At 45.1% G+C, this 17,390-nt stretch overlaps 1 protein-coding gene across 2 annotated transcripts; it reads left to right on the top strand.

The window, feature by feature from the left end:
* Window positions 1-5,982: 5,982 nt before the first annotated feature.
* LOC147215181 (zinc finger protein 503-like) lies at window positions 5,983-8,636 on the top strand. Of its 2 annotated transcripts, none has more exons than XM_086139721.1 (2): window positions 5,983-6,530; window positions 6,984-8,636. In XM_086139721.1, exons 1-2 carry the CDS (start codon window positions 6,294-6,296, stop codon window positions 8,454-8,456), a joined length of 1,710 nt encoding a protein of 569 aa, XP_085995847.1. In that variant the 5' UTR covers window positions 5,983-6,293; the 3' UTR covers window positions 8,457-8,636. The 2 variants fall into 2 exon arrangements, with proteins under 2 accessions (XP_085995847.1, XP_085995846.1); XM_086139720.1 differs by having other exon boundaries at window positions 5,985-6,545.
* The last annotated feature ends 8,754 nt before the right edge of the window (window positions 8,637-17,390 follow it).

The raw sequence follows: 17,390 nt of genomic DNA, 5'->3' as shown, positions 1-17,390 counted from the left end.
CCATAAGTGTGCACATTTTGGAAAAAGAAAAATTGCAAGATCAAATGTTACTCCGAAACATCTGAAATCAGCACTCGAACCGTGCGGTGAAAAGACGAGTGAGGCAGGATTTTGAGTAATGTGATTGAGCTAACTCTTTAATCGTGTTTGTCTTTACCCTATATTATGACAGGAAATCAGTCATCCGGTGCAATCTAACGAACGGGTCATGGCAGTTTCCTATGTACTGCTTAATAAATCTAATTTGCCACGAAGGATAATCTTGAATCTACGCCAACTGGGATCAGCCATTCAGAAAGTCAAAGTAAAAACAGCAAAATAATTCCACCTAAAAAACCCAACCAGATCGACGCGCGTTCCCTCTCTCAGACGATAAGAAAGTCCCCCGACCGACATTTCAACAGGCTGTTCCGAAACTTACAGTGAGATTGAACTCGCCTGAAGACAATGACAAGCTCCTCTCTGTCTAATGTCACTTCCCATTTCCAGGGTGACTGCTATCTGCTACTGGCTTCTGCCAATAATAGCTCATCAAAACAACACAACCCTTCTTGGCACCAAAATAAAGGCAGCAGTCCACAACTGTGCCACTCAGTTGTCAATTAAGAGTCCTCTTCACTCTGACACTTGTGACTTAAAAGAAACAGTCGAGAATGTGACGAATTTGAGCCGACAGACGAGAAGGCTGTACTCTGCGTTGCAGTACCATAATGCGCCTGAGATATGGATAGCAACTGACACCACTGGCAGGTCTTATGAAGTTTGATTTCATTTGTCAGGCCTCTTCTACTTTGTCTTTTAGCTCACTCACTCCCTCGCTGCTCAATCATTGGGGTAATGGCTCACTCCGATAGCCCGAAGACACTCACGCTCGCTTCCACTTAAAATGCAAAGCCGCCAATATTGTCGGTGCTGCTATGGGCTATGTACCGGGACGGCATCATATGTCGCATCTGGCACCCTTTATTGTGAATCGAAATGTATAATTGCGTGTAATAAATGCAGTTAACGGCAAACAGAACCTGGCTCCAGGTGTCAATAGCCTGTTTTGAAATTCACGCAATTTCACGGCACGCAAATACGTACAGATGAATGCGTATTACATAAACCATAAATGACAGAAAAATAACCATCAGCCTCGATATTTGATCGCTAAGTCGACAAATGGAGCAGTAAGTGTCCAAGCCTGTCTCGGCAAATACCTTGCATGCTTGTCTCCAGCCGACCACATGACGCTAATTCCTGACTGAAGCGCTCCTCCCGTGTATCCCTAATCCCGTCTTTGAAATGTGACAAGATCATTCTTAAGGCCTACTTTGGTCTAAATAATCTGCCCATCATAGACATTCATCCCGACCCGCACAGTGCTTCCAGTGTCAAAACAGGCTACCTGTACATTTTCAACACAGCTTAGGCAAGAAAAATTAAATCTAGTAAATGTGAGATTTCAGCACCAATGTGCTGCATGTGCACAGATGTGGGAAATGTTGATTTTATACCGAGTGCCTCACAACAGCGGCACTGTGTCTGCCGTCTGCCGTCTGACTGATTCACTCCTCTGTGATCATCATTGACTAATAAACTGAATAATTAGCTGGTTAATCAAATTAAGGATCACCACAAAAGCGATCGGCAATGATTAACCATTAATGATTAAGTAAACAAAAAAACTACAGACAGTCTGTGTTTCCAGACGCCAGGAGTTGCAGCTTTTGCCAGTGACGTGAGCTGAGAGCCGGTTGAGCCGCTGTGAACAATCTGCAGATCTCCCGTAATGGATATCGCTCGTGATTTATCGAATCGCTCGGCGAGTAATCAACAGATGAATTGGTAATAGAGAAGGTAATGCAATTTAGGATTACAAGTCATCGGAATTAGTCGAATGAAGCGGTGTGGCGTTTCTGAACCTCGGCTAATGTGCGAATGATTGCGCCGTCGTCAGCGGCCGACAGCCGAGCGCAGTCGGTCTTTACAGGAGCTTCGCGAAGTTTCCGCAAAGTTCTAAACGAGTCATATGGCAGCTGTCGGGTTGAATCGAGCTATTAGTTCCAGTGCTAACAGGGAGGGTAGGTGAAGTTAACTCCTCGCTACAGCATGACTACGACCTGCCAGGATCCTCACCTACCTGATGGCAAGTGGACGACAGCACATAATCTCCATAGGCTTTACCTCCGTCTCCTGACCAGCTTTTACTAATTGAGGAGACAAAGTGAAAAAGACCCTTCACCGCCGCAATCTTGGCTGCACCTCAACTTTTCTAACTCTCTCCGTCATGCTGAGCTGCCATCGTTTGACTTCCGGCAAGGTGGCGTGTAAGTTCTTCATGTCAGCTCCCTGTATAGCTTTTGCTAATGATGTCAAAGCTACAGTGTTTGACACAGATTGGGAAGGAGGGGGGTCTTGGCTGTTTTAAGGCGAACTAGTATGGCTCCCGAGTATCTGAAACGTCCTGTCTTAACCACATAATATTCATAATACTTCCTGACACTTCCTCCTACAACCTCTTATTCTGTGCCAGCATCTGTGGGGCCCCCTCCCCCCCCCTCGCCGGGCGCAGAAGAAAAGCAGTCTATTTTCTTGTCACATTTGGTTGAAAGGCGACTCTCAACTTGGAGTCTAATTCCCTGCACTTTTAAAGACAGTCCGCATTCAAGGTGCATTACCATGCTATCAAGGTGATGGGAGCAATTTCAAACTGTCAGTCAGTCATGGAAATATCACAGAGACTTGATGTCTACTGCGACCTGTCAGAAGCAGGCGGTGAAGTGGTGAGGAGTGTAATCTGAATCCTTTTCGCTCAACACCATTTTCTTGTCAGTGCAGAGCCGCGCTTTTCTCCGCATGGTAGATGGCGATGAGTTAGGGATGCATTATAGCCCGACGTACAAGCACTTGAATGAAGAGGTCAAATCGGGGCGTGGCTTTACAAATAAAAGGTGGAGGGGAAACACGCCGCCGCCTAATGAAGGCCCGAAGATTTGCCCGTATACAACGCGCCACATTTCATACGATTGCACGGTTCTTGCTTCACAGAGAGAAGTTAGTTAAGGCTGTTAATTTCCCGATAGACGCACCACTCTGGGTGACACACTGGGGCTGTACTTAACCATTATTAATGTGACAGGCCTCAGTGCAAAGCAAATCAATTAAACAGGAGAAATCACCATAGTCTGGATAACGGCCTTTTAAGACTGTTTTCATGTGACAAGGAGGTCCTTGATCGGGGCCTCTGCACCAGGACCTGACAGGGCAAGAAAGAGGCATGAAACAATAGCACCTTCTAACCATCATCTCCCCTTTTTACCTGTCAGATCCAGTCGGCCTGTCTGGCTGCTGATGTGGCGCGCCCTGCATCGGCTGCCACGAGGGGAATTTTCATGTCGCGTCGAGGGAATTTCTTATTCCATTTGTTCAGCATTATAGTGTTGCATTTATGAACCATATCCTTGTTTTGAAAGCTATATGTCAAGGACATTTTCACCTGAGTGTTTTCTTTTACTGATCATTTCAGTTACACGTCCTGTGAGATACTTTTTCTTTTGTTTAAAATACGAGTCAAAAGGCAGTAGAATAAAAAAGGGTGGAAAGAATTCCTGCTGCAGCTTTCACGGTATCGGGAAAAGAAAGACAGATGTTGAAAGAAATAAAATAGATCTCGCAAACTTGACTTTCACGTCAGCTGCCGTTTCCTGAAGCAGAGAAAATGCCTCGAAAGGCAAACTCGCATTTGGTAATCGTCGCACTTACAGTTCAATTATATGCACCTTTATTATCTATGCGATACACAACGCGGTCATAACAGAAAGTCTTGTCTTTGTGACTTTATTAGCGATTGCTTTTCATTTTTAATCGAGTCCGATGATCAACGGTGACGCCTCAAATATACATATAAGATACTGACAATGAATATAAGCGCTAATGTGCATTGGATCGTACCGAGGTTATTTTGAGACACTTAAGTCATAGACGCAGCTGAAAGATGATTTCCCCGCAAGCCGCAAACAGAGCTCTTTTGAATCAGGTGAGGTGTATCGGAATCCATTGCGAAACCGTAAGTGTCAAGAAACGCTTGGCAACAAGATCACTCAATTACATGGTAAGCAACAATAAAATGGAGAATTGTTTTCAAAACATGTATTTTACTTCATATCCCGATAATCTTATATTTGCACAGCGGAGAGGGTTACAATTTGCATCCCGCGATCGAATTGGCCAAATGCTCAACTTAATCACTTAATCATGAAATAATTAGACAGCCCCATTTACCCTTCTGTGGATTTGCATGTGACCTTTGGGACAGCCTTCCTGAATGCATGCCAAACTATGAGCTCAAAGGAACTTGTGAAGGGGAGGGGCGGGTGGGGCGTGGAGGGGGGGGGGGTGATATCCATTTAATGAAAACATTACTTGTTATTGCAATCTTTAAATAAAGAGCCTGTGGAGGTTTGGTGTCTTGTCCTGGCCTAATCGCCCAATCCTGCTTGTAAACGGGTTTTTATTTTGCACAGACTCCAGGGGTGATCCGTAGCCCCCCACCCCACTACCTCCTCCTCCTCCCTCCACTGTGTGTGAAATACACGCATGAGATTTCAAGCTTTCTGTTTAAAAGTAATGAATTATGGCAAGGAAAATATGTGCAGCCATTTAAGGGATAAAGCCGGGAATTTGGTGTCTGCCGCGGTGGAACCATCCATCACGGCCACAATAAAAGGAGTTTTTGCCTGACGGTGGAAATTTATGGTCGCCCTTCTCTGCCCTAATAACTCACGGCGCTGTGTCAGAACCTGACAGCCGTTGCCGAAAACAGCACCCCCGTTATCAATCAAAAAACACTTGCATATGTTTAACTTTCGCCTGATCAGCAAGACATTTATAGGCTATTGAGTAATAAGATAAGTGGGTCTATTTTGATTCAAGGAAATGTGGAACCTTTTATGATTAATGGCCACCTCGGCGGTGGCTTGATGTAGTCCTGGGATTTTAAATAAGAATTTAGAAAAAAAAACAACTTAAATGTTTTGGCTTGAATGTGGTGGAATAGTTTCACACAGACTAGATCTTCTCTGTCTCAAAAAAAAAAAAAAAAAAAAAAAAAAAAAAAAAACGAGCCGATGAGACAAAATAACAGGCCTGAAAATGGAGAGCTGAGGGTGAGGAGGACGACCCTTCATCCTCCCTCCTCTTCACTTCGCTGTGACCTGAATCTGACGAAGCCAGGAGGTGGAGGAGGAGGAGGAAAGGAAGAAATTACAGACAGCTGACAGATAACTGGCGTACGAGACGGGGGACTGACAGATGCCAGGCTCTGTGAGTGAGAGGGGAAAGTTTGGAGGAACTGAGAATCATGCCTCTGGGTATATCGGAATAAAAAAAGGAAAGTATATATATATGTGTGTGTGTGTGTGTGTGTGTGTGTGTATACGAATGACCCCCGTGGTCAACAGATTATTTTGTTTTCCGTGCGTCCCGATGATCCAGAAATCAGTCCAAGTGACGGGATAAAAAAAAAAGTAAGCTGAGGGCTGTAAATGTCTCCAGAGTGAGTCTAAAGGAAAACATATATCATTATTGAAAAAAAAAAAATGAAAAGAAAAGTCTTCTCTAAATGAGAGGTGCCGTTCATTCTCATCCGGCTGTCCCGCAACCTCGGGCAGGCGCATGCGTCATGGTGCCATTTACGCACAGACGCGTCTGAAAACTCGAGAGAAAAAAAAAAATTAAAAGCGCTCGGGGTGGATGAAATCCGAAACACGCACCCGTGTAAGGAGAAGGAGGGGCAACGGAAAGGAGAGGGGGATGGTTGGGGGGGGGCGACATATCCCCTCCGACCTACGATCAATGCGCGTCTTTTTTTTTTGCCACCGGGAGGCGGCGAATGCTTGTGATCCGCGGACTAGTTTGGATGCTACCGGAGGAGGAGGCGGAGTGATCCCTCCTGCCCACCGCCCGCGTAAACCTCAGTCTGCTCTCGGACCCGCAACCTCGCTGTCAGAAAGACGCCGGGGATGAAGCGGGGCGGTCGCACGCTGCGGATTCTGCTTTCATTCTCCGCGTCTCTTTTGAGGATTTAACACTGTCCTGTTTCCTGTTTGACTACGGGTTTTTTTCTTCTTCTCCTTTTTTTTTTTTTTACTATTATTATTATTTCGATCATCTGACGTCTTGGCCGTTGGCTGTCTTTCATCCCCCCCCCCCCTCCGACATCCCTCCTCGCTCACCCCCCTCCCACCCTCCACCCAACCCCCGCCCGCCCCGCACATGTATTTCTCAACAATTTCTACGAGAATTGGGTCATGATCACATCGCCCACGGTCTCTGTCCTGAGAAATAGCACGAATCCAGCGTGGGAGAGCAGTTCCTCGGGGGAGAAAGGCGCAGTGAAGACCCGCCATCTAACCGCGCACCACGTCTCTCCGACAGACCCTTCTCGCCAAGCCAGTCGTGTCCCCATCAAGATTTTGAAAATGCTCACGGCTCGGGCAGGGCACATTTTGCATCCGGAGTACCTCCAGCCTTTGCCGTCCACCCCGGTCAGTCCAATTGAGGTAAGCACGTTGAGAAAAATCAAAATAAAACAACTTAGAATGCACAAAGAAGTGTTTCGAAAGCGGAAACCGCCGGCGAGCCAAGCTCCCGCGGTAGTTTCCATATTGTTTTACATGAATTGGCAAGCCGTTGACGGTTGACTCGCTCGGTGAAGAAATACAATAAATTCAGAGTGTGTTTTTCTTCTGAAAAGACGACGTCGAAATGGGATTCGGTCGGAAAGCTTTCCGCGGTGTTGTGATTCTTATTTGAAAACTCGTCTCGGTGTTGCGCTCTCCCTCCCTTCGCCAATATGTGGAGTTTTTACGATCCTGTGCGCAATGCGTAAAAAGAGCAGGTCGATTCGTTTGTGCGTGTGTGTGTGTGTGTGTGTGTGTTTACCAAACACGATGTAAGCGCTTTTAATCATGCCATTCACTGCTTTTGTGTTCACACAGTTGGACGCCAAGAAGAGTCCGCTGGCTCTTTTGGCGCAGACATGCTCCCAGATCGGGAAACCGGACCCCCCGTCCTCCTCCAAACTCTCCTCGGTCGCCTCGAACGGATCCGGCGACAAGGAATCCAAGAGCGGCCCGCTGAAAATGAGCGACATAGGAGCCGAGGACAAATCCAGCTTCAAGCCGTACTCCAAGTCATCGGAGAAGAAGGACTCCGGCGGCGGAGGTGGCGGCGGCGGCGGCGGCGGCGGCGGCCTGAGTGGAGATAAAACCGGTTTCCGAGTGCCTAGCGCCACCTGCCAGCCGTTCACCCCCAGGACAGGCAGCCCCAGCTCCTGCACCTCCGGATCCCCGCTGCCGTCTGAGGGCAAGGCGGGGGACAAGGAGGAGAAGAAGGAGTCCGACAGCAATAAAAGCGGTTCGTCAGACACTAATAGCAGTCATAGGATAAGTGGAATTACCCCTGACGGTAGGGAACAGCAGGAGAGCACATCTGGATCCAAGACTGTTACATCCGAGTCAACATCTGTGACCTCCTCGTCCTCGTCGGTCCTCGGCTCCGGACTGGTGGCGCCGGTTTCCCCGTACAAACCCGGCCACTCCGTTTTCCCGTTGCCGCCCGCGGGTATTTCCTACCCCGGAAGTTTAGCGGGGGCTTACGCCGGCTACCCGCAGCCCTTCCTCCCGCACGGAATGACCCTTGACCCGACCAAATCCAGCAGCCAGCTGCTGAGCGCGGCGCAGTTCGCCGCCGCCAACTCGCTGGGCTGCAGCAAGGCGGGGACGAGCCCGCTGGCCGGCGCGTCCCCGCCGACGCTTATGTCGGCCGGCCTGTGCCGCGACCCGTACTGCCTGAGCTACCACTGCACCAGCCACCTGTCCGGCGCGTCCGGCGCCAATTGCGCGCACGACTCCGCGGCCGCCGCCGCCGCCGCCTCCGCGCTCAAATCCGGATACCCGCTCATGTACCCGACGCACCCGCTGCACGGCGTGCACTCCTCGGCCCCGTCTTTCAGCGGGCACCCCTTGTATCCATACGGGTTTATGCTTCCCAACGACCCCCTCCCGCACGTCTGCAACTGGGTGTCTGCGAACGGACCTTGCGACAAGCGCTTCTCCTCCTCCGAGGAGCTGCTCAGCCACCTGCGGACTCACACGGCCTTCGCCGGCACGGAGAAGTTGATATCCGGATACCCGGGCTCTTCCTCTCTCGCAAGCGCCGCCGCCGCCGCCGCCATGGCGTGTCACATGCATATGCCTTCTAACGGTAGCCCGGGCAGCCCCGGTGCGTTGGCCCTCCGGGGCCCCCATCACCCACTCGGACTGAGCAGCCGCTATCACCCGTATTCCAAGAGCCCCCTGCCCACCCCCGGAGCCCCGGTGCCGGTGCCCGCGGCCACCGGACCATATTACTCCCCGTACGCTTTGTATGGACAAAGACTGACGACAGCCTCGGCCTTAGGATACCAGTAAAGACAAAGAAATTATACATTTATAAAGGAAATTTAGGCCCAATGAGTTTTATATTGTACTTCATGCAGGGACTGAATCCGTGTGGGGATCAGTGTATTTATTTGCGATAGCTTCAAGCGTGACAAAAAAAAAAGAAATAAAAAAAAAAAAAGTAAAAAAAAAAAATATATCATAATATAATCAACGGCGTCAATGTGCATTATTTTACAAGGGAGACGTTATTGGGATGTGTTTACCCGCTGTGCATCGAAAATACCCGCCCGGAACCCACCGACCCCCTCGATGTTACTTTTCTTGTAAAAGAAAATTGAATTCTGCTTTCGGAGCAGGAGCCCCGGTGACGGATGTGAAAAATCAATCAGCTCCTTCAGAATTGTCATTGATTTATCTTAAAGGGGGCTTTGCGGCCTCATGCGACACGCAGCCTGTTTTTAGCCAGATGGCAGTAAAAAAAAAAAAAAAAGAAAAAAAAGCCCCCCCTGTCCCAAATAGATTTTTTTTTTTCAAGAGGCGCACACATTTACAATTAAAACGCAACGTGAGCTATCACTCTGGTCAAAATGCCTTCCGGTAGGAATAAGAGGAATTTATTCTGTAGCCCACAAATATTACTTTTCACATTTTGTCCCAGAATGTCAGTTTGGCTGTGCAATAAAAGTGTACTGTGAGTTTCTGAACCAAAATATAACACTCCTCTGTTCAGTTTATCAGTAGTATCGTTTTATTATGCTTTGGCAAACAGGGCTTAATTACTTATACAATCTCATTGTGAAAAGTCATGGTCAAATGAAAGTCTTTTCGCATAAATATTGGTTTTGTCATTTTGATTTCTGTGATGATTCAACCCTTACACATTTCTCATTTGAATTCAAGATAGTTTCTTGAATGGAGTAAAGCCTTTATCAAATGTTATGTTTGTTTTATTATCTAGTTCTGACAGGAACTTAGACCCAGCCTGTAGATTATGTAGCCAAGGCCCCGTTGCAATTGCTCCAGTACATTCACTGTGTGTGTGTGTGTGTGTGTGTGTGTGTGTGTGTGTGTGTGTGTTTGCATGATGCGTTGTCTCCTGGCCTCATCAAAACCTGCTGAGTCTTCTCGATTGAGAGGTCACGGACTATCGTTTCAATAACGAAGACAAATGAGCTACTGATATCATTGAGGGGCTCACTAAGCAAAGATTTATAATGACACCAGATGTGAGACGTTTCCACAGCTTTTGAGATCGCTGTAATGAAGCCACGATGCACAGAGCATGAAATAGAACAAGGCCTAACTATTTAATCAGCTCCTTAAAACAAATCAACTAAATCAAGTCAACACCGTCATAATACATCCTTGGTAAATCAGGCTGCTCTCCAGCAATAAATCCCCATCATTAATGGTCAGATGTCATATTCATCAAAGAAACCCATCTTTCATGTAGATTAATCCTAAACATTGCTTCGTGATTTATGGTAATAACAGCCCTAACACACAATTCAGGGATCGCAGCCAGTCAACCGTGAAGCCGGCGTGGATCATATGTGGTGCCTTTTTTTTTCGCAAACAGCGCATACGTTATGTGTGCAAATTGGGATTTTAACGGGGTTCCTCGAGATTTAATCGGATGTGTGACACCGCTGTGTGAACTCACTCGTGATCTCACGGCTGCGCGGCCCGACCAGTCGGAAAACTAATCAGTTGATTACATTTAATACTATCAATTGATGCTTTTTTTTTTTTTTTAAACCTGGGATAGTTTAGAGGTATGTTGAATACCACTTGGCTATTTGAATTAGTGGAATTAACATTCTAAAAATTGACATTTACGAAGCAGATTTTGCGTTTTACACATCCAGGACTATAAATTACAAACAGAAAAAGAGACAACGTGACTTTGAGACTCCATGTTGAAGACAGAGACAGTCTCGCCTTTTAACTGTAGCGTGAGCTGGACTGATGGCCTTTTACCTGAGGGGGAACAGATCAGCCCAGCAGAGCCTGTCACAATTTAAAAATGAAATTCTGCATGTGTGTGTGTGTGTGTGTGTGTGTGTGTGTGTGTGTGTGTGTGTGTGTACGTGTTTATTGCCCCCGTGTCACTTCTGCACAGCTGCACGCCGTGTGTTACACTGTCAGCCGCGTGTTATTGTTGAAGACAGAGGACATATTCTTCAGCTGATGCTCGTCCTCAAAACACTGTCCGCAAAGATGTACAGAAATGTACTTTTCCAAAAAGGATCATACACATATATCAGCCAGCTTTCAAACACTTGTCACACAGGCTGTGGTTAAATCATTAATCCAACACCCTTTTGTCAACAATATTAATGGCGCAATCAAGGGATTTCCCAGATGTTACATAAACTTTTGCATCTTTGCGTAAACCTCCCTTGCTGCTTATATCCTCCGGAAAGGCAGACGGAACGCTGTTTACCGACAAAACCGATGACCTTTTGCACGTTCAATTGGCCGAAAAGCGTGTCTTCCATCATTCTGTGCAAAACCGTTCTTTATTTTCGCCGGGAGGAAACCCTTTGCTTCTCAAAACAAGCCAATTCTTATTATCACTCTATCAATTCCTCCTTTTGACATTCAAAATAACAGCGTACGAAAAAGGGAACACGAAAGAAAAGCTGGGTTTTACTGAGCAGTTGACCTTTGGAGCTTGTCTTCCTCTGTTAACATTTGTGAGGCGTCGTAAAGCGCAGCGAGTCAGATTGAGAATATTTCAGTTCGGATAACGTGTGTGTTTATTCTGCATACTCACAATAAAGTGTGTCTCTCGGAGTGTAATCCTGCCGACGGGAAGCGGCGAGAAGAGGGATTTTCCCTTGTAGAGAGTCTGTCAACACACAAAGCAAAGGAAAGAGCAACAGTGAGTTAAACAGTGGGCCCTTGTCTTTCAGCACTCAACAAGCCCTATAATTTACACACCACTGACAGGGCCATTTTGAAGTCTGTCATAGGCGGCAAACTTTTTGTCTCCGAATGTCTTGCTTGCAGTTCGTCGACTTGCCGTGGCGCGGGTGATTAATGACTCATAGCCTTATTGTGTGGAGGTGGCTAATTAACTTCAGCCCGTCTGTATGAAAACCTCCTCCGATAACCCAAACTTTTTCCTCTTCTCGTCCTAGCATGTGGAAGCTCTTACTGACAAATTTGCAAGAAGCGGACTAAGGTTGAGTAAGATGAATGGTCTCAGAGAATTGTAAACAGCCTTTAATTTAACAGTGTTTAAATGTATGACACACTGGCATTGTGCTTCCTCGCAGTACGTGCTCTCGGGTTGGAAAACACAGCCAAAGTTCCTCCGCCGTTAGTTTAAAATTAGGCTTGGCATATTCATGGAGGGAGTTTCTGGGCTGGCAAACATGTGTTCATCGCCGCTTTAAGTTTTTCGGCGGTCCCTGCAGACTCGCGATGCGAGACAGATGTAAGTCTCAAAGCAAACCGAAGGCATTATGCGGGCGATGCGATAAAGTTATCAAGAGCTGCGATTAACTTGCACGGACAGTCGAAGGGATAAAAAAAAAAAAAAAAAAAAAAAGGACACGTCGAACACAAACAATTCGTTGCACACGGCCTTAGAGGCTGCTCCTTAAGGTCAGTTGCTTGTTGTGGTGCTGCACCGATTGGCTAAACAGGAGTGGCCATCCCCTCCATTTCATCTCCTCCTTCCCATTATTAGGTTTGTTAACATACTGTATTGCTGTGTTTGCAGTCATGTCGACAGCTAACTTAATCAAGTTACTCTTGAACTTGTGGGGCTTCGCCCAGTGTGACACTTTTAGTACCGGAGTTATTGCATTGACCTATGAGAGGAAATTAGCTGTGGACACGACTTCGTGACTTTTCTTCCGGGCCGAAAAGAAAAAAAAAAAAAAACTTAGCAGAACAGTGACAATGATGGAAAATAGCAGGGGGCAAAAATGTTCCTTCAATAATGTTGGAAATGAAAAACGCCAAGTGGACCCAAAGTGGTGCAAAATGCATAATGCCAGCTGGCAGACCATTACTGGTGATAGACATTTCACTTACCTAAGTCAAATATAACAGACTGCTGTTCATTAATATACAGGAGAGCCTGCAGAATCGAGCCTGCCATCTGGTTAAATCGACAGAGTAATCTACGGCTCGTGATTACGGTTGAGGAGCGGAGTTACTCTTTAATCTTTTTGAGTTTTCAGAAAAAAAAAACAAAAAGAAAAATTCCATCTGCGCCACGCGGCATGTCATTTTTCTTTGAGACAAATGGACTGTTTCTACACAATCCAAAATTAGATCAGTGAAAAACAATCAATCTCGAGATGGGCCTGGGAAAAAAAAAAAAAAAAAAAATTGAGATTTGGATTTTGTTTCTCTCGTGTCCCAGAAAGTCCCACCTCTTGCCTTTTTGTGGCCCTCAGCGCTTTTCCCGTGATGCTCGCCGCTAAGTGCCGTCACATGGCCCGCGCCGAGCCCCGAATTAATGATGAATATGAAAACGGGTCTTAATATAGTGATCACTCTTCAGCTTTTGTTCCCCGTGGCGCTCGGCAACAGATGGCGACCTGCGAGAGTCTGTGACACCGGAACCAAAATCCACGCCGAGGCACGAGAGGAGACGAAATACTTCAAGTCGTCGCGTCGGCAAATTAGCGAGACGACGCAACCGTCAGGTGCCGGCCTCCTGTAACAGCCGCCCTTCCCCGCCCCCCCAAACCATTACAGGAGCGGTGATGCTTTCACCGCACGACAAAAGAGAAATGGGTGCATGTTTTTTTATAGGAGACCTGTCTGTCAGCTGGCTCTCAAGTCATAACAAATCACCAGCACTCAGCTGAGGCTGAACATTCAGGGCGTCAGGAGGAAGACGGATGACCTGCAGGCCTTTGAAGTGCTCTGGCAGTTCAGATGGCTCAGTGGCGCTGACAGAGAAATATACACAACAGAGCAACCAATAATGAGAACATTAAACATTCCAGCCACCTGACAGGCTGACAAAAACAGCCTGGCCCCACATCAATCATCCGCTGAGACATAACCTTGACAATTAGTCCCGTCTGATACTTTTGTAACCTCTGGGTCTCCGCACTGCAGTGTGACTCCACTTAGGGAGGAGAAAGCCAAAGAGCTTAATCTAATTCCTTAATTCTGATTGATAAAGACAGAGCAGCAACAGAGACCGCATTATATCAGTTCAACACATGATGAATTCAGAATCAGTTGGCAAGCTCTTTGTAAAGTAATTACTCTCCAAGGATAGATCTGAAAATAGAAAAATGCACATACTGTAGTTCAATTATTTTCCTGGCTGCCTCTGAAGATGTTGCGGGCAAAGAAGACCAAAAATGTCTCCAGCATATGTTTATGGCTCGGCCTGCTCAAATATGTGTTTTAATGAAGCCCCGCAGGCAGTTGGAAGCTATATAAATACTTGTACCGGTGCCAACACTTTCAGTATGATTCAAGGCGTAGATCAACATAAAACAAGAATAGTTCTTTAATGCGTGTCTAACAAGGTTACATATGTTACATCTCTATTTGTGTAAACGTGGTAAATGTCAAGTCTGCTATTAACGGCATCATACATTTTGTTCACGAAAGATTAAATATCATTGCGGTTATGAAGAAAATATATAAAAAAAACCCTCCGGCCAGTTTCCCTACGAGCTTACTCCTCATTAGCGACGTCTAGAATATTTTTCGTGCTCGAGCCGCATCCAGCGTTGTTGATTGCCTGAAAAAAGAAGGGGACCGTCTTGTCATCACTCCGACTATCTTGTTAGCGCGAGACAAATGAGCCGTGTGAAGTGACGTTTCCCTTTTTGCTTTCACACCTGTAGAGAAAAAGCGAGGTATCCGGCAGACGGATGGCAGAACCTCAAAACTACTGTATCACCTTCTCATTTGGTGAAATGGAAGAAGCGGGCCAGTGACTGTTTACAACCACTACCTGAGATAGAGCTGCAGAGTTCCAAGCCCTGAGGATGATAAATGACTTTGCTAAGCCTGCGGGACTGCAGACCCAAATGAGGACAGAGCTAATTGCCGTGCGAAATAGTTTGGCATGAATGGAAAGAAAAAAGCAGGCGGGCCACAGCCAAAAAAGAAAAAAAAAGAAAGGCCCAGTCGCTGCTGCACTCCTTGCTGGCTTTTGCTTACAAGAGTTCACTCAGTGTCCATAAATCATGGACCGCTTACAGCTGAAACTGCCCTTAGTCATCAACATGCAATAGACTGAGTGACAGATTCCATCCTGACTACATTAGCCCCTAGTTCAAACGAGGCTCCTTTTTTAACTCTCCGACCATCTTGAACCTTGCAGGAAATGAAAACCAGATGGCTGAAGATTGTTGTGTACAACATAATGCGGGGCTCATATGAGAGAAAAGACACAAAACAGTAAGAAAAGAAAAGTGTACTTTGCAGAGAAACATAGGTCAATTTGAGTTACCTGGGTTTTTGACATCCTTCAAACACTGTTTCAGATACAGACTTATCCCGAGGCTATGATCTACAGCACATTATTCATTCTCAGCTGACAGAAGACGTGAAATGTGGTTTCAGCCCGTTCCCGAGGTGCAAACTATAGGCCGTGTAAGCTACATGCAGAATTTCTTGACACCGAAACACTATATCTTTGAATGTTAATAACAAATCATACTCAGGAGCAATATTGTAATGCTATAACAACTCGAGGTCTCGTGCCCAAATTATCACATCGACAGGGCTTGATAGTGAATATGTACCCACTGCCCAGGAGCAACAGAAATTAGGGGCAAGAAATCAATAAAGGGATTTTTTTATAGTCAATACACAAATAACTAGTCTGAATAGATGACGACGGGTGAAAACTGTGCAGCTGATCAGGAACAGATAAATGATAAGCATCATGGGATGTCATTTTCAAGTTTGACATCACACAGTCTTACACGCTTGGCCCTTAGTAAATGCAAACCATAAAAAAAAATTGTTAATTTGTCAGACCTCCAACCCCCGCCCCCGTTCAAGTCGGTGAACTTTGCGGAAGTGAGACGATGAAACTTAAATTACGTGTTCCCTCTCATAATAAATACAATGGGGGCAGCTGAAAAGAAAGTTACGAACACAACATCAATGTATCATCACCTTTGAAGTTGATGTGGTGATATGTCTGGTCTCTATCAACTCTTGAGGGAAACATCTAGCTCATAATTTAGCTCATAATTGCCTCTCCGTTGAAGTTAACCATGTATTAGTCATTTGGACTGGCGCGGACATACGCTGCTTTTTATCTAAACAGTTGCCAAAAATGTCCAGGAACATACTTGGATTTTTGAAAGATGCAAATTACCTGCCATAACGGCATGGGTGTTATTTTCATTTGAGACAAATGTAATATATGTAACATACTCTATGTCTCAATAATAACAATACTTAAACTAATACTTTACCGAATGGCATGCAGAAAAAGAACCCTTTGAGTAGACTAGATTGTGACCTAGTATACTACATAGGGTGTTTATATATATATCAGTGACCTGAAGGAAAATTGTAATGTCATGATTGTGATTTTGGACATAATTGGATGTAATAAATGTAGATGATTTTGATCAATTTATAATATTAGTATCATACATCATATCATGAAGTAGTACTAATGCTACTCGTACTAATATTAGTTGAATGCAAATACAGATTTTTGGTATGTGGTATAAACAGTGTTTGCTTATTATTTTCATCTGCAATCTTTCTCAGTTAAATAAAACAAAATGTATATACATATACAGTATATCGGGCTATGTAGTGTGAAAATGGTGAAAAACAATACAACGTGAAACATTTATTTCAAGGTGGCTTTAATAGCTGGATCAACGAAAAAAACAAATGCAGTTTGTTTTCAAATCCCCACAAACATTACCAGTGGATTAATTTCCAGCCTCTCAAGCCTCTGTTTTCAAAATGGAGGCTTAGGAGCTAAAAAATCTGGAGTGCAAGTATAAAACGCACGTTTTAAGGCTCATCGCCTTAAAAAAATGTCATTTATTTCAGCCGAAGCCGTTTGAAAAGCTATATTTATATATTTATATTATTTCAGTTACCCTGTAAGGAGCATAAGCACTATTAATTTTTTCAAGTGAAATTTCCTCTTACTTTGGATCAAAGTAATCACACTCGTTTCTCCAAAATTATACATAAACTACTCAGAGTTCCTCTTGTCCTTCTGATTACTCTATTCATTCACAGTTGGTCATTATGATAATGGTTTGGGGAGTACAGTAGCATAATAACTAGGCTGCACAAAGAAAATTAAGAAGATATTTATTTTTTTACTTCTTCTTGGAAAAGGTGTAAGTGCTTTGAAGAAAAACTAATATTTTATTTGAAACTGTCCATGTCCTCTCCTGTTCCGGAGGGACGTGTATAAGGCCATAAATGTGCCCTGGTCCTAATGATGCAAGCTGGACCTTCATTGTGAATGAAGCAGGTGTCAGGTATGTCTGTGCGCCTGCTTATCTCCCCAATCCAAATATATAGCGCTTATACAACACTCTAGTTATAGAGTGCTTTCGTCATCATCGGCCAGGCCATTGGATGCAACTGGGGTTTCAGTGTCTTGCCAAAGTGTCTTGCATGCATGCAGGAGGAGTCAGGAATCCAACCGCCAATCTTCAAATCGCAGGGATACCAACAGTAACATTATAGCGTGAAGTAATACGGAATAATTGTTTGCTAATGAGCCTGTATACCAGCATGATTCTAGGTTCACTTTCCTTTTGTGGGGTATGTTGTAACAATCACGGGACACATTATGTTCAGCAAGTTATTAAAAACATAAAGTGCAGTCACAGTGAAGAGAAGAGCTTAGTTAAGTATCTGGAAGCGCAGTTTCAAAAGTGAAGTGAAAATTTGATTTTCAAAAATGTATTGATATGATTTCATCTCATTAATCTTTATCACTCAATAGAGTCCTTATGTGAGGAGCTG

Source organism: Fistularia commersonii, chromosome 32 (assembly GCF_037954325.1).
Source record: "Fistularia commersonii isolate RoL2024-O1a breed Wild chromosome 32, RoL_Fcom_v1.0, whole genome shotgun sequence".
Classification (NCBI taxonomy): Eukaryota; Metazoa; Chordata; class Actinopteri; order Syngnathiformes; family Fistulariidae; genus Fistularia; species Fistularia commersonii.
This window is presented reverse-complemented; position numbering and strand designations above follow the sequence as displayed.